At 43.1% G+C, this 22,821-nt stretch overlaps 1 protein-coding gene across 1 annotated transcript; it reads right to left on the bottom strand.

Moving 5' to 3' along the window:
- Positions 1–3,290: 3,290 nt before the first annotated feature.
- On the bottom strand, positions 3,291–21,527 carry SEC62 (SEC62 homolog, preprotein translocation factor). Its single transcript, XM_084292020.1, has 8 exons — positions 21,441–21,527; positions 14,193–14,301; positions 13,688–13,793; positions 10,750–10,954; positions 9,078–9,170; positions 6,487–6,547; positions 5,450–5,569; positions 3,291–4,849 (listed from the first exon to the last, which is right to left on the bottom strand). The coding sequence occupies exons 1-8, from the start codon at positions 21,474–21,476 to the stop codon at positions 4,380–4,382; spliced, it is 1,200 nt and encodes a 399-aa protein (XP_084148146.1). The 5' UTR covers positions 21,477–21,527; the 3' UTR covers positions 3,291–4,379.
- Between the last annotated feature and the right edge of the window lie 1,294 nt (positions 21,528–22,821).

Consider the following 22,821-nt stretch of genomic DNA (forward strand, 5'->3'; position numbering starts at 1 on the left):
GACAGGTGGGAGCAGAAACAGTATCACAGAGCCTGTCTCCTGTTCTGTTTGTAACATTACAGATTTGTGTATCTCCTCTGAATTTATCCCAGTGCAACCCGTGAAGAATTTAGACTCAAGTGTAAGGAAGTGAAGCAGATACAGTCATCCAGAGCTCAAGCCACAGCGATGAGCTCCTTCAGCAGGGCAGGCCCCAAAAAGCCCAGGTGCCTGGTGACAAAAGGGAGGACTCAGTGCAAATTCGGGTTGATTGAAAGCCCTGTGTTTAGCCCCAGCTGATGGCAGTGACAGTCAGGTCCACCTGGCGGTGGAGGAGCTGCTCTGTCCTCACTGTGGTGGCTCCATGGAAGAAAATGGTGTGTGCTGACACTTCACTCACCCACAGTGGTCTTTATTTTTGCCCATGTGGTATTTAGGTTTATTTTATCTTGAAAATCGCTTAGGTTTGTGGCTGGAGTAGATGCATTGTGGTGCCGGGACAGCAAAGGGGAAGCAGCTTAGCTGCAGGAGGGGAGAAAAGGGCAGGGCACAGCTGCCTGGGGATGAGCAGGAATTACTTTAAACTGAGCTCACCTGAACTCAATCTGCCAACAGATCCAACAGGGGGCCTGACGGGGACATCCAACTACTGCCAGTAATGGAGCTGCATCTTGAAGATGTTTCTCTGTTGCCCAGTGCTGTTGATGCCAGCCCTGAGGTTTGAATGTTACTTTGCTGTCATTGTGACCGTATCAGAGAAGAATTATATCCCCGGAGCAGCTGGAAAGCGGCCTTGCAGGGCTCATACAGCTTAGTGCCACAGCGTATTACGGGCTGAGAGAAGTGCAGGTGGCTGCAGGAAGAAAGATGAGGGGCTAAGCCAGGCAACTCTATTTTCAGTATTTCTAGGTTTAGTGTTTACATATTCAACATCTAATGTTTACATAAGTCAGATGCTTGTCAGCCTTTCTCCTGATATAACAAAAAGAAGACAAGTCTTGGTTAAAATGTAATTAATTAATTAATTGAGGAACTGGGGCATTCTGCATTTTTCTTTCTGTTTTTCCTTGTGCTGTGTGCAGCTCTATGAAAGCACAGGATTGATTTCAAACAGAAATTGAAACAGGTCTAAATGAGCAGTATATAGAGATTCTATAAAATATGTATTTAATAATTAAAAAAAAAATCAGCTCTGCAGATATGCAGCAGATGACAGTAATGGCCCCTTTGAGCATCTGCTCCGCAGGGACTTTGCTATTAGGAACTCACCACAGATACAAGCATCCCAACCAGGGCTGCAACATTCCTACAGATAATAAAAATTCAAATTTTTTGACAAATTTTTAGTTATTTCTTAATTGGTAGAGAAAGATCCGTCTATAAGAATACTGTAACATTGAAAGTGAGGTGAGGTTATTTTATCTGTACCAGAGCCCAGCGTACCTGGGTGGAGCATCTCCACTAAATACTGATTTGCATTAATACTGATTAGTGTTTTCCCAGTGATTATTTAATTTCCCCCAAAAGTTAGGAGTAATCACATCTTCTTGCAAAGAAAAATAACTAGAAAATTACATAGGGTATATGAAATACTAGGAGGAAAGTCAGTAAGACCACTATAAAATTTTATTGCAGGAAGGACATCATCTTGAAAGTCCTTGTAGCGTTCTTTTAACTGTCTATAATATTTAAAAGCTGTTTAAATAGCACTCCACTAACTTATATATGTGTTTATACTTGTTCCCACTAAAGTTACCCTGCACTCTGGAAGTTAAGTCAACACCGGTAAGAAGAAAGTTACTTCGAAATACCTGATGTAAAAGTGGCCTGATAAATAACCGAACGTTGGGTAAGTACCTTTGGGATTTTCTGTCTTTGAAGTGTTTGTCAGGTACTGCAAGTCTGCTCACAGTTCTGTTACTAGCATATTGTAATTACTTCTCTCATTATCTCATTCTAAAATAATTCTGAAATATTTGAGGAATATTTGTGGCGAATACTAGGTTACAGTAACGGGTCTTGAAGTCTTTTACTTAACTGCTGGACACCACCAGCAGCCAGGTCTCTTCACACCACTTCTTCAGATAATTCAGAGTTGTTCATAGCAGATCCAAGTGAAAGAGGTAAAGGCTAATTCAATTTCTACACCTGTGTGAGCTTGGAGCTCTGTTAGGGAGTCAATATAATTTTTTCACACTTCATTTTGAAACCTAGATGTTTGTCCCTAGGCCCATGTAGCAGGTGGCAGCATTGCTCATCATTTGGTCCCTTCAACTTTTTCTCACCCATTAAATACAGAGATATCCTCGCTTTTTAGAGGAAACATACACTTAAATCTACAGAACTAAGTTCTCCAAAAACTGCCAGTAGGTCAGCTGCTGACTTGGAACCACTGCTGGACATGCTGCCCCTCTATGTATTGTACAGGGTTCAAGGCGCAGTAGTGCTCTCTAAAGCGCTAGTTTGCAATCAGCTTCTAAAAGACACGTATGTGAGAGATCAGGCACCCTTACTTGAGCTCCTATGGGCATCAGCAAGAATCTAACCTGATGAACCGCAAGGATGGCTTCAGTACAAGAGATTTTGTAACTCTCCGCCAGCGTGGTTAAAAGCAAGAGTTCCCGAGCAGGCTGTGAAGGTCAGGTGCGCTGTGAATTAGAGGCAGCTAGCTGAAGATGCCTCTACAGAAAGAAATGCAGTTCTGTTATCAATGTTAGACAGGGATACGTGAAACACAAGAACATTGAAAACTAGCATCTGTATGAGCTAAGTGCAAAATAGCTGCTTAAGCGAGTGAAAAGCTTTGTTATTTTAATCAGCTCTAACATACGGGGGTCCAGGAGCTTGTCTTTTTGGGTAGTGGATCCTTTGATTTTCTGCTAAATGAATAAAAAAGTGGTCCAATTTATGTTTTCTTATGGAGCAAATATTCAGAACATTTAAGAGACAAATGACACCGTACCCATGAGTTGTGTACCAGTGCACCCGTTATGATTGATATATTTGCACCATCTGAAAAACGTGTGTGCTGGAAGGAAGGGGAAGCAATTTAGGATAGAAAAAAAAGTTCTCTGAGTCAGTTATTAAAATTTCTTGCTTACCCTTCTCTGAATGGGTTCAGGAAACAATGAAATCTACAATTACTGCTCTAGTGATCTAGAGGAATGATGCCGAGCTTTACCTTCTTAAATGCTTAGTCAATCAAACCATACAGCAAATCCTCCAAACATCCAGTAAATAAGGGATGCATAAGAGAAACTGCACAAACTACTTCAAGGTATTTATAAACAAATTATTTATGGTCACTTCATATTAGCTCTGAGTTACCCATATTTCTGAACAGATGAATACTCTCCGGCCTCTTCCATTTAAAAAGTATTCCAGTTCCAGAAAATAGAAAGTTTTAACATTAAGGCATACATACAGCTATGTTGTTTGCTTTCATTTAATAAGGATCAATTTACTCATACTCAAATACATGGAATGTTGGCACAAAACTAAAGCTCTTGTGGAACAGCTACTGATCATACACAAATATTCTGTGAGGTCCTCTTGACTTGCATTTCTCTGATAGATACACCACAAAATGGCTTTAATAATACAAACTGAATGCTGGATCAAATCTCTAAATAATAAGTAGCAGATAAAGTAAATGGTTTGCTTTATTTGTAAATTATGTACAGAATACATTTTTTAATTATTATGATGGAACAGGAGAAAGAAAACAGCCGTCATTTCCAAACCGTGCTGCTTCCTTCACCTGCTGGAGATGACATCTTTCTCTGAACCAGATGTACAAAACCAGTTTGGATTTCCTAAGTTGCTGGCACATAGTCTGGAGAAACAGAGAACACTGCAGCCAAATTCAGCACTACCAGCTTTCATATTTTCAGCAAAATACTTCTGCTAAAACTAGTTTTCTTAGGAAAGTTTTCAAAATCTTTTGAAAATAAAATCAGGAAAAATATCAAGAAAGTTGTGGGCTACGAAGGGCTTTACCTAACTAGCTATCAAATGAGTATAACTAGGAATAATCTGAGATTTGGTCATTCAACTTTTACCTGTTTTACAAAAGCACGTTTGAGAAGTGAAATTAATTGACCAGTTATGCAAGTACCAGAAAGCTATGTTTTCAATGTTTGAGGACGATCTGGGCAATCTATTAATCAATAGAAAACTTGTCAGATTGATAAAACTTCTGTAAATGTATATTAATGATTAACATAGTACCAAGTAATCAAGTTAATGGTTAAAAAAAAATGAAGGAACTAGATATAAAACTGTTTGGTAACATGTATATTCAGCAAACAAAGGTGCTACTGTATGGTCTATGTTTTGGTGATCAGCCAACAAAGAAAATCCAACCATTTGCACATACTTAGTCCCAAAACCACAGTGAGTTATGATTTTTCATGTGAAGGCCTACTTTCGGTTTCTTCCTCCTCCTCTTCCTCTTCGCAATCCCCTTCATCTGTTTGCTGTTCAAGTTCCTCTTTTGTGATCATTTCAAAGTCGTTTCCATTTCCACTACTGTGCTGGGACCTGTCGTCTTCACGCCTGTCACTGTCAGTGTCTGAATGCCGCTCGCCTCCTGAGCCTTCCGTTCCCGAGTTCCTTGTTGCTTCTGTTTTCCCATCTTCATCTTCTTTCTTCTCACTGTCTGATTTCTCCTCACTGTCGTATTTTTGCTGCTTTTTGGATTCTGATTTTTCCTCTTTCTTTGAGTCTGCTTTTGGTCCTTTGTATTCGTGTGTGTACAGGGGCCTGAAGGAGTCAATGAATCCCACGTCTGCTGTAAGGTTTGGCAGAAACCAGAAGTGATGCCTTCCTCCAGTGATGAGCCAGATAATAAGGAAAAGGATGCAGCGAGCTGTATTTAAAAAATGGGAAATTTTGTTATTATAAACACTCACAATGTACAACTATGGTGTAAGAAGTATCCAGTGCTAACAGGCAGCCAAAGCCAGCAACAGTGGCAACCTTGAGGAAAATCCTCTCATTCTGCAGTAGCATTCTTGATTTATTATTATTTTACTTACCAAGTCTTTTTCCTTGTCCCCAGTAACCATATATCCTGTCTATGATCTAGTTCTTAATGCTTTAAAATCCTGGTTACACCATTCTCACTACTGAATCTGTTCTTATGTTCTGGCATTATGGTTTTTGTTTTGTTTTGTTTTTCGGTTTCTTGTTTTGTTTGTTTTTAAACTGAGGCAGTAAACAAATCTCCACAACAGAGGAAGCACAAACAGGTGGAACAAGCCTGAGACTTTTCTTTCTGTGGCACAACCCTGACACCCAGTGGCCACTAAGGAAATAGATACCCAGGACCAGTCTGGCTACTGCTAACAAAATAATCAGAAGTAATAGAGGTTCTTCACCCATCTGAGCCAATGTTTAAATGTATGTTTAAATGTTTCTACCCTTTTAGACTTCACCTGCTGATAAAATGAAGAAGGCCAACACTTACCAACAGCAAGAAGAAGAATACTGGCTACAAAACAGCCTGCACCTACACTGAGGTAATAAACACCAACACGCATCTCTGCTGGCCAGAGTGGAAACAGGGTTGCAGCTATAACAGCGATCACTAAATAGGAAGATAAGAACAAACATATGAGACACGTGCTTAGTTGTTCCTCATACATACACGAAGGTTCGAGGCTTACCATTTACTCAAGGTATTGGCTTAGCAAAGTATGAGTTACACGACAGCATTTTAGGCCTTGACTGAAATATTTTCTAGTTCCCCTGCTGTTCTCATAGTGGTTACACAGACACCAGGGACCACACTGAGCAAGTCTACATTGTTATACTTGATCAAAAGAGAAAGGAGCACCCCTGGAAAGGCAATAAGCAAAAAGGTGAGCAGGGAGCTGCCAACAACCAGTCCAGCAGGAAGCGGGCACAGAGAGCTGGGTGGAGCTCCTGGTGGCCCAAGGATTGATCAGAGAGCTGAATATGGCCCCAGGGGATGACAGTGTTTCCCTAGAAAGGTGGTTCTCACAGGGAGAGGAAGCTGCAAAGTATAGGTCAAGGGCATTGGACCAGCAGTGAAATTAGCTGTTAGCTCACTGATGTGAGTGAACAACAAGATTACATTCAATTAAAAAAAAAAAAAAAAGCTGACTGCCTAAACCAAACAAACACAAGGGTCAGAAAGGTATTATTTATAGTTTAAATTAACAGCTTTAATATCTTTCCCATTTTTATATAACCCACCACAGCGGCCTATGAAGCAACTTGCTTATTTGTTTAAACTGAAATAAACAGCTTGCAAGCTTGCTGAACTATGCTTCAGCTGTCTTTTGTGTGTGTTTTGTTTATTTGCATGCATCCTCCCTCCATCCTGAGATCAAAAACCATGTCATGTGATTGGTATCAAGTCATGCTGAAACTGAAGAGCAAAGCAGTTTGTCCAGGAAGATGAGACATTTCTGCAAGGAGAGATATCCTGTTGATATTCCCCCATTCGTGGTGGGCTTACTATTGTCTACTCTTACTTACCCAGTACAAGTCCCATTGCAAATGTTTTAAAGTGAACAGGGTCATAGATCCACACATACACCTACAACAGAAATAGTGATTAATACTTAAAAAGCAAGTGCTCTGATAAATTACTTAATTTATTTCCTCACTCAAATGCTTAGTGCCTTGCTATATTGCTTTGCACTGAGAAAACAGCACTCTGGCTGTTAGCGTACAAATGTTAAAATAACATTTCTGCCATATCAGGGTAGAAGAGGAGGGCAAGGGATTGTGTATCCTAAGAAGTGTTAAGGACTTGAAACAGGTTTGTGTCACTGAAAGAGCTGCAGAAAGAGACAAACAGCCATGGGGCTGCACGCCTGCATGCTCCTACTGATTGCCTTAGGTATGTACCGATCGTAATCTGAGCTTGGTGGCAGGAGGCCTAAGGACACTGTGCTGCTGGAGCGGGACATGATGCAGAGTTTACCTTGCTGGGACAAAGTCTTCAGGCAGGGAGAGAATGAACTTCCCCGTTGTTTAAGAAAAACATGGGAAATATCAAATGAGATCTATCAAAGAATTGCTTCATAAAAGAATTTTTTTCCCAGATTAATTTACAGGTGACAAAATTCCAGGGAAAACATTCAAACTGTAAAGCTGATGGGGAAACGAAAGATTCAGAAATGTCACTGAATCAAGGTGTTTCTTGTCGTCTTTTGTTCTTCCTTTACACATTAACATTGCTCAGCACGGAGCCAAGAAAAACTTATAAAAATTTCTCAAGTCCACAACCGGAAACAAAAATTGCTTCTAGCTTTGAAGAGATTCTCTTAAGAGGAGAAACACAAACAAGCAAAAAAACCAGCAGACTGACCATGGAACAAAGCATCAAGCTGAAACGCTCAATTCAGCTCAAGTCCCCTCTGATGACCTCAGATAAATGTATTGTACCCTCTGTACCACAGCACACTTACCTAAATGCCTACCATTGCAACACTGAGTACCAGATGTTTGCATGAGAGCTGTGGCTCCATCTGAATCAGATAGGTCCAGTTTTTAATGAAAAAACCTTCCCTGTGAAGGGCAGTTTTCTTAAACTAGTATTTCTTTCCCTTTCTCACAAAATTGAACAGTTTTTATAGTTATCAATAGTTAAGATTCAAAGAAGCAGCTGACTACTAGCAGCCAGGAGCCCTCATAGCAGAAGAGTTGATAAAAACTACCAAGACAACGCCTTAGATGAGGCAGTAGTGCAGTTTTTCAGTGTGATGCAACAAGAAGTATTTAATGCTATTCTCACAGGGTATAAAAAGTAACTACATGCAGGCATTGCTCTGCTGCCATTCAACTCCTTGGCAAGCCCAAACTGAAGATCATGACTGGGCAATATAAATACTGAGTATTACACGCTATCCTAAGTGCAAAAGAATTAAAATTAAAAACAGCTCTAATGTAAATACCCAAGGAATGGATCTAAACTAGCTCCTACTCAGGAAAGTTTATGGGAGTTGCAGCTCTTGAAAAGTGGGAGCTCATCATTAAAAAATAAAAATACAAAACGTTAGGATACCTGTAAAGACTATTATGCTGCTAATACAGCACTGCAGCCCCGCTTTGAATGCTGCATGCCATGCTGGGTACTCCATGTAAAAGACAATGGGGAGGATCAGAGGTAGGGGTGATTGTACACAAGGTGGGATGAAACAGATCAAGACAGCTTGTAAAAGATCTGACTGCGAAGATCAAAAAAGAGATACATAAAGGAAACACGTTTTCCACACAAGTAATTTATTTAGAGTTCACTGCCACATGTTTTATAACCAAAGGGCTACTAGAATCCCAGGAGACATTCCCATACAGTGACACAAAGCATGCTGAGAACAGTTTATCTTTGCTAAAGTAAGGAGTTACTAATGTATCCCAAATCTTTAAAGCAGGAATATGGCTCTGTACGTTAACCGAACTGTTGAAGAATTAAATGATTTGACTTCCAGGAAAGAAAGGTGCAGAAAGTACTTAAGACCACACAAAATTTCAGTGGTAAAGCCAGGATAAGAATTCAGAATCACCCAGCTGCTCAGATCACAAAGTCAGGCAGCCTCTGGATGCCAGATACTTTTGACTTCCACTCCTGGGATTGCACTTCACATTCTAAAAGGCTTGATATTTGTTTAGAAATCTCATGAGGCCATTTTCATGAGAAATAGCCTCATGAAGTCCATTCCCCTGTTCAAAGCAGGGTCAGCCGTGATACCTGACCAGGTCGCTCAGGGCTTTACCAGATCCAATCTTAAAAGCCTCTGAGCATGGAGACTGCAGAACCTCCTGCACAGCCTGCTCCAACACCTGATTACACCACGAGGACAAAAACTTCACCTCATGGCCAATCACATGTAAAGTACAGGGAATTAGGTTTTCTTCTAGATTTTTTTTTTAAGTTCCTGTTCTACATTTATCTGCCCCTAATCTCACTGCAGATATCTAAAACTTGGTGTTTCAAGATAACCCATCGCATCGTCATTATTTTTCCCTTCCATGGGACAAGAACGTCTGCAGAGATGTAGTAAATTAAGCTATTATCTGGCAGTATACTGACACTAAATTTAGAAAGTATCCGTAAATCTTACCTCATTTCCATCCAAGAAAACTTGGTCTTCATGTGGCTCAAGTTTAAATTTCCTCTTAGTTTCCTTTTTTTTGGGCGTTCCTGGGGTCTCATCCTGGAGAGAAACACAGATTATACATAAAAAACATGTACAGGGTTTTAATTTCTGGTATTTAATATATTGAGTCTGACAGCTTTTTACAAATTAAAAAAAAAAACAAAATGTGATCTTAAGTGAAGACACTATTTACTGTATTTCTTATTGTTCTCATTCCTTAACAATTGGGTATCTAAAAATAAAGGCAAATTGTAAGGAAAGAGAAATTTTATTTATACATAGTACCTAAGGACTAGGCTGTAAATTTGGGATTAATGTGTTCAAATGCACAGCAAAGTTCCACTGACATTAACCACAAAGTCTGCACAGAGATCAAGCGCAGAGTACGATGCTTTATAATCACTAGCTCTTGTAGAATTAATGGGTATCTTGGTGCCACATTTACCACACAGGCATCCTTCCAGAATCAATTTCTGCCTTTTCATTCTCTACCTTCCTCAGTCCTTTTGGGACCTTGTGCTTCCCTCTTCCCCACCTCCTGTTTCACTCTCTTTGCTTACTTCTTTGCTAGAAACTAAATTTACAATTTTTGCCCTGTGTTAAGTTAGTACCCAATGGCTTACATTGTCCACTAAAATATCAGTTCAATAATTAATGATTAGTTTAAAAATTAACATTGCATTTAATAATAACACTTCAGATGACAGTGAGTTGGAGGAATTCCTAACTTTCAACGTCTGCACTGTAAGGTATCTCAGGAGTTAGGTAACCTTACACTGCCTTCTCTGTTCTGACCGCCTGCAAGACTGTTTTGTTTCTCATTCCTTTATTAGCCATGCAGCTTTCTTTTGAGATCTAGACCTTTGTACATGTGGACTGCACCTTTGATTGCGTGCCATTACCTCACTCAGGAGTGTCCAGACTGCGGTAACTTTGAGCACTATCCTACTAACTCTCACTGGATTCATATCACTGTATACAGAAGACAAAATACATCTCTTCATCAAGTCTGTCCAGCAGATTCCTAATGTTTTAATTTATGATTTCTGTTCAGCTACTAGAATAAATCGGGAATGAAAACGTGAAGAAAACATTTAAAACTTGTACAGTAATAACAGTAGGAACTGTAAAGAATGTAGATCAGACGTCTGTAAAAACTAGGCATTAAGGAGATTAATAACAGAGCTCCCATACACAAAGCTGGCCCACTATTACAGAGCTACTTGCAAGCACCAAGTATCACATTCCAGACATTCTTATCACCAAACATGGTAGAACTGCTGCTTCATTTTACATACACAGCTGCAGCGCTTTGAGATGTTAGGGCACACACATACACATCCATCTATGCTAAGGTGCAGCTGCACAAAGCATCAGTGCCCGCTGCAGCAGAGCAGGAGGCGGCTTTCATTAACTCAGTCCGCACTACAAGGTGAGGAGATCGAACTGAAGTCTCCGTTTTGACCTGAATCAGAATCAGAACCCCACAATGTAAAAACGGGTATTTTAAAGACCAAAACAGGAAGAAACACTTTAGAAAAAACAACCATATTTTTAAGCCAATATGATCTTAACAATACCAGTTAATGTCTTCTCTGTTAACAGGTTTGTCTCTCCTCTTGCAGATTGCACTTACCTTCTTACACTCCTCTTTTTCCCCATCCTTCTTCTTTTCTTTCTCCTTCTTGTTTTTTTCATCTTTGCCACTTTCCTTCTTGCTCTTCTTCTCCTCTTCTTTCCCACTCTCAGCCTTTCCTTTTTCCTTTTCTTTCTTTGTATCCTTGTCAGGTTTCATTTTCATCACTTTTAACGCTCGATGAAAGAACTGTTTCTTCAAGAGTCTTACAAGGAAAAAGGTTAGATGATACAATTTAAGCGTGGCTGGAATTACCATGCTTACACACACTTACATCATTAGGTAACAGTCTAGGCTACCTAATATAATCACGAACAGCATAACTGATTGACAGAGGTCACCATCACAAATGACCCCATCTCACCTCTTGCTCCTTTTTGTTCATCTGTTCAGAACTGAGTAAAAAACATAGTTTCCTGTGCCAGTGTTTGGCATAAACACAAGTGAATACACAAGATGTAGGATGGAGAAAGCCATCGAGTCAATTTAATGATCTTTCCCATGAATACGACTACCTGATATATATTTGCAAGTTCATGTCAACGTATTTCATCGCCAAAATAAGGAAGTAGACAAACAGCTTATTAAGTTACTTGGTAAGAGGTGCACATTGAACAAAATTACCACTGGAACTGTGGCACACGTGCAAGCATTCCATTCACATTAGCTACAAACATGCCTTACAGCAAGTACATGTATGGCTGGCTGGGCCATAGGATGTAGTATCTGACAGTCCTGAAGCTGTGTAACAAGTAATGTCCTTGAAAGGGCCATACCCAAACTCAGAATAGGAAGAGCAGTACAGGATCCTGCTCTTCAGACCGAGGGGAAGCAGTGGGTTACGATTGCAAGGGCCAATTCACAGCAAAAAGCTGGCCCTACGCATCAGATCGATTTGATTTGTACTTGGTTTCTTTCAACTCTTGCTGCAGATCAAATCCTTATGCTGGACTGCCTGTTACATTAGGAACTCAGTGAAGAAAGAGAAGTCCTTCTACCACTTAAACATACATGCACGCTGATTATCAAAGACAGCTGCTTCAGGTTGTTATGGTTTAACCCGGCAGGCAGCTAACAGCACTGTTTGCTCACCCAGCAGTGTTATTGCTGAGCAGGACGCCCCATGGCATAGGACATCCCTTTGGCTGGGGCCCACTGTCCTGGTTCTGTCCCCTCCAGCTCCTGGTGCACCCCCAGCCTGCTCGCTGCAGGGCAGCCCGAGGAGCTGCAAAGTCCTTGGCTCTGTGTGAGCACTGCTCTGCAACAACTAAAACGCTGGCGTGTTATCAGTGTTATTCTCATCCTCGATCCAAAACACGGCACCATACCAGCTACTAGGAAGAAAATTAACTTTATCCCAACCGAAAGCAGGACACAGGTTAATTAAAATAAATAAGAAAACCAAACCAAGCCAAAAAAAACTTCCCTCAGACAACTGTTCATGTAGTTTCTCTTTCGAGCAACAGAAGACCACTCGCTTGGGAGCACCTACTTTTCTTCTCAGCTGGGGGAGCCATCCCTGTCTCCAATGGAGCGTGAACAGACCACACTGGAAGCCCCCTGCAGTGGGCCCAAGCATGAAGCCACGTTATCAGAGCAGCCAACAGGCAGGTGGTGAAGCAGGACAGACCTTCACATGACAGTGAAATGCGGTGAATTGCTAATTCCCACCATTGGCCCTCTTTAGAGCTGCCAAACGCAGCGTTAGTGCTGTGGTTTCTTTAGATGGATATGTGAGTGCACCACGAGACCTTACACATTGGATTCACGCTATGAATGCGGACAGGAACTTATTAAATACGGAACTATTCAATGCAACCGACCCAGGATGGTGACACAGAATCTGATAGTTGTTTCCTATTGGATAGGGCAGGTAAAACAATCACAATGGCCACACCAGGAGAGTTAAGGTACTTCTTTTTAATACGCATGAAAGCCTAAACAGCCTCTTCTGCTGAAGGGACTACTTTCCCCGCTGTATTAAGACATCTCTCCATCTCTCTCAAGTGGCCAAGGAAGCAGACAGTGCTAACGTTTAGAACACTGACAACAGTGCATGAGATGATGCTGGTGATAAAAGTCAGAGAACAGAGGGTCAAATGGATTTTTTTTTGCATGCTACGTTGTCACTCTCTACCCTGCTGGAGCTGAAGGACTCAACCAACTGTTGTCTCAACTGATGGTTTAATAACTGAGAGGCAAACATACAGACCTCAGTCCAAAGATCCTGGAAAGAAAGATATTTTTCTGCTTGCATTAAAATAAGTTCTTTTTCCTAAATTTTCTTGACTAAGTCAGCACAAAGTTCAAACGGCATCAGGCCTGTCTCAGCCCTAGAACTAGGGGCAGAATCTCACCTGCTGGATGGCTATCTAAGAAGCCCAAAAAGAAAAAACAAAACAACAAAACCCCCTAAATATAGTCGTTACTTGTAAGTGGCTTTTGCATAGCTTTCCAAGTATAAGATTCAGCCCCAAAAAAGGATAGAAGGGCCAGAATATGCCATTCATCTAAACAAAGCACTTTTGAGTCTGCTAAGCAACAGAGACGTGCCACATGAGAGGCATAAATTGAACCTCAAAGTTCAGCTTTTGCCATAATGGCAGTCCAGGTCCACAGGAAGGAGACAGTTGAGAGCTCTCATCCTGCTGACATAAAAGAGCTATAACATTTAGGAAAATTTGCTGCCCCAAACAGCATAACAAATGCAGAAGAGAATTTGGGAAACAAAGATGATGACACTACCTTGTTCCTATTTCTCATCTGACACCCTCAAACATAGCAATAAAAAGTCTTTATTTTTACATACTAATGCTAATGTCTTAGAACGCATCAAGTCCTTTCATCAAAGAGGCCTAAGCAAAACTGTTTCTAAGTAACGAAGACGTCTTGACAACTGTACTCATTAATAAAAGCGATGATTTAGATTAGGTCATACCTGTTGCAGTATTCAACTACAGACTCCCGAGTAGTAAACAACGCTTCTTCTCCTTTCTTTGCCTTTGCCCACTTAGAATCCAGGAGGCAATCCACAGCTTTTGAGGCTAAAGGAAAAAATGGGGGGAAAAAAAAACAAAAACAATGTGTTAGAAAGAATGACATTTATTTCATTCATCCTGGAGTCTACATTACTTGAACCACACCAGTCAGTCAATCAGTTCCAGTGACATTTCACATCTTCTCAATTTTTAAGGTAAATGAGTAGCTGCTATTCTGAAGTACTTGACAACTACGCACCTTTAAATCACAGAGTGAAACGTTTATTGTGTTTACTTCAGATAAGATTAATTTTACAGCTATCTAATGCTTATCTAAGTTTTCAAAACTGTACTGAAAGATCGGTACTTATTAGATAAAGCACAAAAAATAAAAACAAAATCCTCTTCCCACCACCCGCAGTACAGTGTTAGACAGTTTAGTTTTGTGGTTAAAAGTAACCCTACCGATAAAATAGTCAACTCGGTGGCCCATCATGTTGGTGGATTTTGTTGGACAGTTGAACCGTAAGTATTTAGCAACAGCCTTCTCCTCTTTGAATGGCTCACCGACCTCCTACAACAGAGAAAGTGCAAAATTAAGAGAGTCTTAAGCACAATGGAGAAACATTCACTTGGGCTCAGAATTCAGATATTGCAAAATCCTCATTATTTGGTGGCAATTTATAAATAACAAACAAAATGTAAAAGACGTGAACATAAGTCATTATTCTCAAGAGCTTTCTTTCTACAACATGCAAAAGATACATAATCCCAGAATATAGTGTTAGATGATCCAAAAGTAACGACTACAAACTCATTCAGCAGCTCTGTAAAAAAGGCAAGTTAAAGGAGGAAGTCAGAGGAAAGTACTGGACACTTGGCAAATGGAAAGCTGCTTACAAGGCTGGAGGAAAACAGTTGTGAAGCTGAGAGCAAAGAAAAACAATACAGAGAGAACTGGCATGTATGAAATGCCAGCAACACAGGCATGTTGACAGAATACTGAGCAGCTGGAATTTCATGTCAAAGAGGGGTGAAAACCATGTTGAATAGAAGTTGAAAGATTTGTGTCAAAGTTTTCAATACCACTGCATGACTACAACGTGACTTGGACTCACGAGTACCATCAAGGAGGTTCTCCCAGTCCAGGGACTAGGAACACCAGTATAAAGTGCAGCACGATGAGGTACATGAGCTCCAGAACAAGCATTTTAGGAAAAAGGCACCTTTAGTCTACAAACATCAACACATGCCATACATTTACCAATTTGCAGACCGGTAGCAGAATTCAAAGGACTTGTAAGACAGAAGGCAGAAGATAAGCGCTTTCAGTTGTGTTGAATTACTGCCTAGTATTTGTAGGGGGGAGGAAGACCTTTTGAACATTCCTGCTTCAGAAAATCATGAAACAAACGTTTGGGATATTACACCGATTCACACAAACTTCCTCAAACTCCTTTCTGTAAGAGCTCTTTCAGTCAGCAAGGCTCAGGTCTCCAGGTCCCCTCCCCACTGCGACCTGGGGATCACGCACAGACACCCCAAGACTTTTTGCAGGCCAGCAGCACCTTTTCTGTACCTGTCCTTGTGCTGCCCACAGAAATGCAGCACAGAAGCCACGAAGACTGTGGATTTATGGGTATATACAGATCGCAAAGATCCAGTGTAAAGACACAGCATTTTTAAAGGTCCATTCCTGCTTTGAAGCTGCACAACCACAACATTGCAAGAAGCAGAAACGCAAGGTCAAGCAGTCGTTACCTCTGAATAAAAACTTCAGACAGTGTGAGCTGTTAACTTTCAACAGCCTGCACTGCTAGCTTTCAAAATCAACTGGTTAATGAATGATCCTTCTAAAGGAGATTTTTGCTTTTCCTACCTTTTTAAAGAAAATCAATCAGGCGCAGGATATCCACCTTACCAAAAGCAGCCAGTGGTTTGTTCGTTCTGAGCCTCCTGAGATTTTTAAGCCTGAATTCTTTGTGTGTGTGCAGAACTATACTCTCACACTCGCCAGTTATGTTTACAAACACACGCCAGATGATCCTAGCAGACCTCACATGGATGGAAAACTTTCTCCGTGTTCAACCCTTCATTTTTCTCCTTTCCAATTTTATCAGTCTGTGTGTAACAGCAGATAACTACCCACGAACTGGCAGTGCACGCACACCACATACTGTGGTCTGAAGTCCCCTTATATGGTGCACTTGTACCAGCAACTATAAATCCCTGATTATCTTACTAATTTTGGTACCAAACCAGATTTGATTTAATAGCAACAAACTACACCACAATGCACTGAAGGGAAACGGATGGATGTACCACATGATTAGGGTAGGGCACCCACACCAAGGTGCCATGGATACAAACGATGAGATGCAGCAGCTGCATTTCGGAATAATGCTTTTCTCACGTTTCCTACCAGCACTTCATACTCCTGATGACGATTCACAAGGCAAACGCTCTTCTTTACAGCACAGTCCATGAAACAGCCCGAGAAGTTACTCACTTCATTCCTCTGCCAGGATTTCATATTTTTTCCTTCCTTAAATGTTTACGATTCTGCTAAGCCATGTGATGTGCTATACAGGCAGCGGCTGGCACCAGTTTTTTTGATTGCTCCTTACTATCTAGTGCTTTGTCCTTTTCTGTGGGGTTGCTGCAGAGTAACCCAAGCAAAAAAGCTTTCCTGTGAGAGAAATTGCCATAGCTTGACCAAGCTCGTTCTCAGAAAGTTTTCCCTGCAAATTAATCCCCATTTTTCATCCTATTTTCAGCCCTTTACTTGCAGAGCCAGACTTCTGTTACAATATTAAAGCAGATGACAGACAGAATACTGAATTCCCTCATAAAGCAAAGTCAACAGAAGCACTGAAAATGTCAGTACCTAGAGTGCAAGTTTTTAAAGATGCAGTTTAGCAGATCTCTATGCTCAGCCGGAGAAATAGCCAAACAGGGGGCTTCTTAGGCCTCCTGTATATTTAGAAAAGGGTTACACAAATGAATCAAGGGGTAGTTTGGAATAAGTTATGAAGCTTTAAAGCAGACAACACAGCCTTAAAAAGCGTGCGATATTTAAAATTCACTTTTATAGGGAAGACAGAAGACCTGCACACTTCGGTTTTCAGAACATCATCCCTCACAGACGGTTTCTGAAGCCGAACAGTTTATACAACTTTCAGATAAGGAAAGCAAGACATTTGAGTACTTAATCAGGTGCAGCCGACCCTCCCAGCTGAGAGTTTACATCCAGATGGAGTCTACATCATTCCACGCTCTCCTCCTCATACCCTGCCTGCACACACAGCTGCATCCAAGTTATCTCGTCCCAGGATGGTCTGAGCACGTTGGAGTTGGGCTGAATCACCAGCCTATCTTCTCCCGGCCTCGCAGACTCTCAGGATGCCGTTTTCTCATTTTGCCAAACGAGCCTTCTCCAGGGGGCACTGCCAGTGGCACAGAGCTGGCTCCAGCGCTTCCTCTGCGCCGTCAGAGGATCCCTTATCCCAAAGTCCCTTTCCTCTCCCAGTATGGCACAAAAGGCACGAAGACTGGCGTGGGGTTCAGCTCTAGTATCACCCACTACAAACCATCACTTACTGCTGGAGCAGGGGTTAGGCAGCACAGACTTCATGGCAGTCCACCAGCTCCTGTAACCACTGCCACCTGCTTTTGAAGTCCACATTCAGCACACGGCCAGTACCACATACGAAATGCGCACAGGCTAGAAGGCACTGACAAATCTTCAGCAAGTGTTGACATCCAAACCCACACGGACATTTGCCAGGATTTTCTCAATGCCTAATTGTTGTTACAGTGAAGTTTGGGTGAACTCTTCAGGGACAACCAGCATTTTAACCATCTAAGAATCTCTGAACACCTAACCCAGCCCCTGAAGAGTCCCCTTGCATCACCCTTTGCTAATCAGATAGAGGTGGTGGGGGCTAAGCCACCAACCTACATGGAGCACCTGTACCTAGCTGATGGGAACACCCTCACGTCCCTGCTAAGGACTCAAACACATCAGCTTTCCAGAGGATGCTGAATGCGTCAGGGCACACTCAAAAACATTCGCAGGCTCTTCAATCAGTGGTGCTCACATGGGGCACGTGAAACCCCAAAACTCCCTGCTTGAGAGGATTCATACCCAAACCTTAGGCTGGATGTTCTGTGGCAGGGAAAGGCATCGTCCTCACCCACTCTGTTGAAACTTGGGGACTTTGCCTAAAAGAAACCAAGGTGCTGTAGAGCAGAGAAGGAACACACAAGTTAGCACAATTTGATGCATCACTGGATGAGGCTGGGTCGGGGGAAAACAACCCGTTAGGGGCTGATCCTTGCTCTTAGGACTCCGTCTGAATTTTCTTCAGTGCCTACCAAGGGTAAAGCTGCCCGGCTCCTGCCCGGATGACCACTACGTGGATTGCCCCAGGTCTCTCAAAAGGCACCATGGCAGAGGCAGGCAGAGGAACCAGTTCTTCTGCATTGCTGCGGCTGTCTGCTGGCCACAAGACGCTCACTCTTCCATACAGGAAAAGGTTAACCTGCTTTTGTCCTGTACATGTCCTAGGTAAGTAGACGTATTTGTTTGTTTGTTCGTTCTTTGCAGCTATCACTAATTTTCTGGAGAAAAAACTGAGTTTACATATTCACAACAAAACACATTGGGTTCTAAAACTCATGCCCAAGGAGCAACGCATGGTATTTGGGAGATAAAACATGCCAGCTGCAGTCTTATTCTAACCTGAGGCCAGTTGTTTTGACTTTCTCCCTTCCTATCGCCAAAAATCTAATTCAGATTTTCATACTACAGGGATTCTTTTGTTATTGACACAAGGAGCTACTATTTTAAATGCTTATTTTTCTGTTTTCCCCCCTCAATCTTTGTTTCTTCTTCCTTTACCACTTGATACTACTCCCTTTTGAAAAAGCTACTTCGCTGTTCTCCCTAGTTATCATCCTACTCGGCTTTACTCGAATTTACCAGAAGATAACAAGAAAATTGGCCAGCTGCATTAACATTTCTGGTAATGGTACAGTACTGCATTGTCATTTCAGAAGACCCTTTTCGTACCCATTCCCAAAAAGCTGTACCACTTTGCAGCAATGCAGCTGTTGCACATTTTCCTTCCAGCAGAGCCCAAATCAAGGCACGGAAGAATGACCAACAGGAACAGTTAATACCAATTAGTCCATGTCCTTCATCAGGAGAATCTCAAAGCTTGCATCCAGGGATTCAAGAAGGGGAAAAAAAAAAAAAAAAAAAAGCCAACAACGAAAGCACGTTCTCCTGTTACCCCCAAACCTCAGTTTGCAGTCGAGGCATTTGCCAAATCACTGCCTCAGAAGAGTTTTCTCTATTTATAAAAGTGATATTTATACGCATTAGCATTTTGAGAGTGGAGGGCACAGCACTAGGATGCTATGCGAGTGCTATTAATCGCAACGCAAACACAACTTCACATCTGCAGAATAAAACCATGCACAATGGAATCTGGCCAAAGTAATTAAAACTTAATGCCGACTTAATAGTCCGAGCGCAGACCTGCCAAAGTGCCACGTGTTACCCAACCGAACGCTCGTCAAAGCGACCAGCTCAAGATTTGGTGTTTAAGTGAGTGTTTCGGGACAGACTGTTTTTCCCAAGAGATGAAATAGCCTTCATTGGGTTGCTGGAGCAAAAGGCATCCGAAGACATCCCCCAGATGTCTTTGACACCCAGAGAGGTGTCTGTCTCAAGAAGAAATATTAAACTAGCCATCAGACAACATATGTTGCTTTCTTTTACTAAGTCCTTCATATACATCGAGCATCCCTGACTTCAGAAGTTTGAATCACGTGGGAGCCCACTGGCTCTAGCAATCTGCTTCCCACAGAACAGGCTCTTTGCACTGCTGCGTGCCTCCATGTTAATTACAGTTAAATTACCGTCAGGAATGACAGCGACAACTTAACCTACAAAACGTCTTCACTCCGGCTTTTGAAGTTAGGATTTCTGTAACTTCCCTCACTTTCACCTTGTTGCCAGAGGAAGAGTCGAAGCTCAGCGGTCCAGATTGGGCAATGTATTTCGTTATGAAAATGCATCCTGAACAATAAATCCTTCCTGGTATCGCTTCCGATGGAAAAGCAGGCTTGAGAGAATTTTGAGCTGTTTTATTGCCCCTTTTTGCATGCCTCATCTCACGTTTAGCTTGTTGACCAAAGTACCACGATTCACATCTTGATGGTAGATATAAAATTATTCCGAAGCCTGTTTTTGTACACGCAATGTTTGTGATTGAAGTCTGCTCCATCAGCTTTATCCACAGCTAAATATTCTGTCTCCTGCTACAGTCTTACTCTTGACAAGAAATTAGCAATGGGGCATTCAGATGTCAGACCCACTCACAGCATGGTAAATAGCCTCTTTAGTAGGGGGTACACACTGCCCTGAAGTAAGTACTCACTTCTAAAGCACTTCAGACACCTACAAACACACACCCCACTCTTCCTTTCAAAAGCAACTTGCAGCGTTATCCTGAAACATGATAAACATACTGTAACTACGCCAAGAAAGTTCAAAAAGCTTAAAAAAAAAAAAAGGCAAACCAGAAAAATACATCTTGCTTTATTCACTCTGACCAATTAGGATCACCCTCTGGGCATTCAACAATGTTCTTTGTTCCGTGTCCTGTCTTCCCATTGTCACTGGGACTACGAGGAGGCAATAGGGACTTAGCTGTACAGCTGTGCCACAAATTTAGGCCAGAATCCCAAACCTTCAGCATTCACACCTAGACACGGATGCAATCGGTAACAACCCAGGAAATCCTCCTATTGCTAGCAGGCTGGAAGTAAACATGTGCTTAAGTGCTTGCAAAACCAGAGCCCTGGGTATTATACAAAACATTAAATTACTTTCAATTTGGTTTTGATGGATGCTTGATTGGGCTGCTGTCATCCCTCCTCGGTAAGGGACAGGCTGGGACAATTCTGGAGAGTGAATAACCCCGTAATGCCCACCGCCTGTGATTGATAACTTATTTAACAAGATTCTGGTTAATTACTCCTTGCGTTTTTTTCCCCCCTTCACGGTAATTTGAATTAAAGGGGAACAGGCACCACTGCGAGCACTGACACATCCCCATCTCCTCAGGGGAGGGGAGGGAAAGGAGCAGAAAGAAGGGGGCAGCGAAGCAGAAGGACAAAGTCTGAGGCGTCCATCTGTTGAGCAGCTCTGCGACTCCCCTCACAAGCGTCACCTCCACTCTGAGCACGGCCATAAAACCTGACCACTCCTCAGCGTTAGGGCTAATGATAAACACACGCCAGGTCCCAGCTCCTGATGCTGCAGCTATGCACGGAGCCGCATCAGCACCCCCACAGCACTCACAAACCCCAATTTTTGGCAGGAACGGCTCGGGGGGGGGGGGACACCCGGCCCTCCCCCCCGCCTCCATCCGCTCCTCCCCGGCCCTACCGAGCCCCCTCAGGGCGGCCCCGCGGCGCTTTGCTAGAAAATTCCCAGCCCCAAACCCCCCTCACGTCCCGGCGCGGGGCTCCACCGCCTCCCTTCCCCTTCCCCCCCCAACCTCCCCTTCTCCCTCCCGAGCTCCTTGAGGGGGCCGCGGGGAAGGCCTCGGGCTCGGGGCCCGGGGCTCGGCCAGCTCTTTCCACCGAGGGCTCCCCGAGGGGAGCGGCGGAGGCCGTGAGGCCGGCGGGGCTCGGTACCTGGGTCCGCTTCCTGTGGCGCCGCCGCTCCGCCATGTTGTCCCCGTCCGCTCCGGCGGTGACGTGGGGCGGGCGGCGGAGCGGGGCGCGGGGGAGGCGGGGGGGGGGGGAAGGAGGCTGCGGCCTCGCGAGAGGCGCCGGGGAGGCCGCGCCCCCCTTCGGCCCCTCACGGGCGCCGTTCGGCCTCAGCGCTGCTCTCAGAATCCTCAGTGGAGCCCTCAGAGGGGCTGCTTGTGTTGTAGAAGCGCAGAATCACAGAATATTAAGGGCTGTGAAAGCCCTCCAAGGTCCAAGCGCCTCCCAAGCGCCGTCACCCACCGCCCCGTGTCCCCAAGCACCTCGCCCAACCTCCCCTTGAACACCCCCAGGGATGGGGACACCACCACCTCCCTCAGCAACCCGTCCCCACGCCTGGCTGCTCTTCCTGAGGAGAAATGTCTCTGAATTTCCAACCCGAACCTCCCCCCGTTGTGCCACCCCTCATGGTGCCCGCAGGTGCCCCATAGGCTGTGCCCATCGCCCCGCTGCACGTCTTGGGCAGCCACAAGCCGTGCATTTAGGGTCAGTGCACCCCAAGAGCCCTTTAGGCCACGCATTCGCCCGATGTGCCCAACCTTTGTTAGGTGTTACCCACTTAAACACACCCTGGGTGCCCTGGCCCTCGCACACAGCTCCAGAACTACAAGTAGAGAGCATCCTATATAAAACAAAATGGATTTTTGTCAGAGGTTGCCCCACATGCTTTTGCTATTAGGTCACGAAGCTAGGAAAGCGTGTAATGGTTTATCCTGGCACCGTGTTTCCAGACCGCGCCCTGGCACTTTGGGATGGAAAAGCGTGTGTGGAGCTGTATCATCTTGTCCAGCCCTCTCGCACCGCGTTGTGCCTTCCCATTCCTGTGATTTTGGAACCTCTTAGATTGAAAAATGTGTAATTAAAAACCTGAGATTGCTTCCAGTAGCATATTTGCCCCTGAACCACCATGCCAGAATTAGTGCATTTTTTTTCTGGTGCAACGTCTTTCTCTTTTGAACGTTTTCCTCTTGCTGTTGCTGGGCAGAAAATCTATACAAGTTACAAATTAAGCTGGCTGACTGCAGAGAGAACTAGAGAAAGTATCATTCAGGAGAGGAAATCGTAAATACAGGGAATTAAAGTTTTTATGGTTACAATAAAGCAATCTCTCGTAAAATTTAGGTGAAATATATTTATTCAAAAATGTGTTTTTAAAACAGCAATCATTTTAACAGTTATTTAATGTGCTTACCTTACAGTAACATAAAAGCACATCTGAAATTGAGGATTTCTTGCAGAAGAACTTTTAGCCATCTGCAACGTATGGCTTGCTAATAATAACAATCTTCCATTGGTGCTGAAACGA

This window comes from Netta rufina (genome assembly GCF_964035555.1).
Source record: "Netta rufina genome assembly, chromosome: 9".
NCBI lineage: Eukaryota > Metazoa > Chordata > Aves > Anseriformes > Anatidae > Netta > Netta rufina.

Bases quoted from the DNA above. Each gene is read 5' to 3' on its own strand.
- SEC62 (XM_084292020.1), bottom strand. From the start codon at position 21,476: ATGGCGGAGCGGCGGCGCCACAGGAAGCGGACCCAG. The intron at 6,548-9,077 runs GTAAGATTTACG...TTTCTGTTGTAG, and splicing joins TTTTCTTGGATGGAAATGAG to GTGTATGTGTGGATCTATGA. The intron at 4,850-5,449 runs GTAAGTGTTGGC...TTTTAAATACAG, and splicing joins TATTCTTCTTCTTGCTGTTG to CTCGCTGCATCCTTTTCCTT.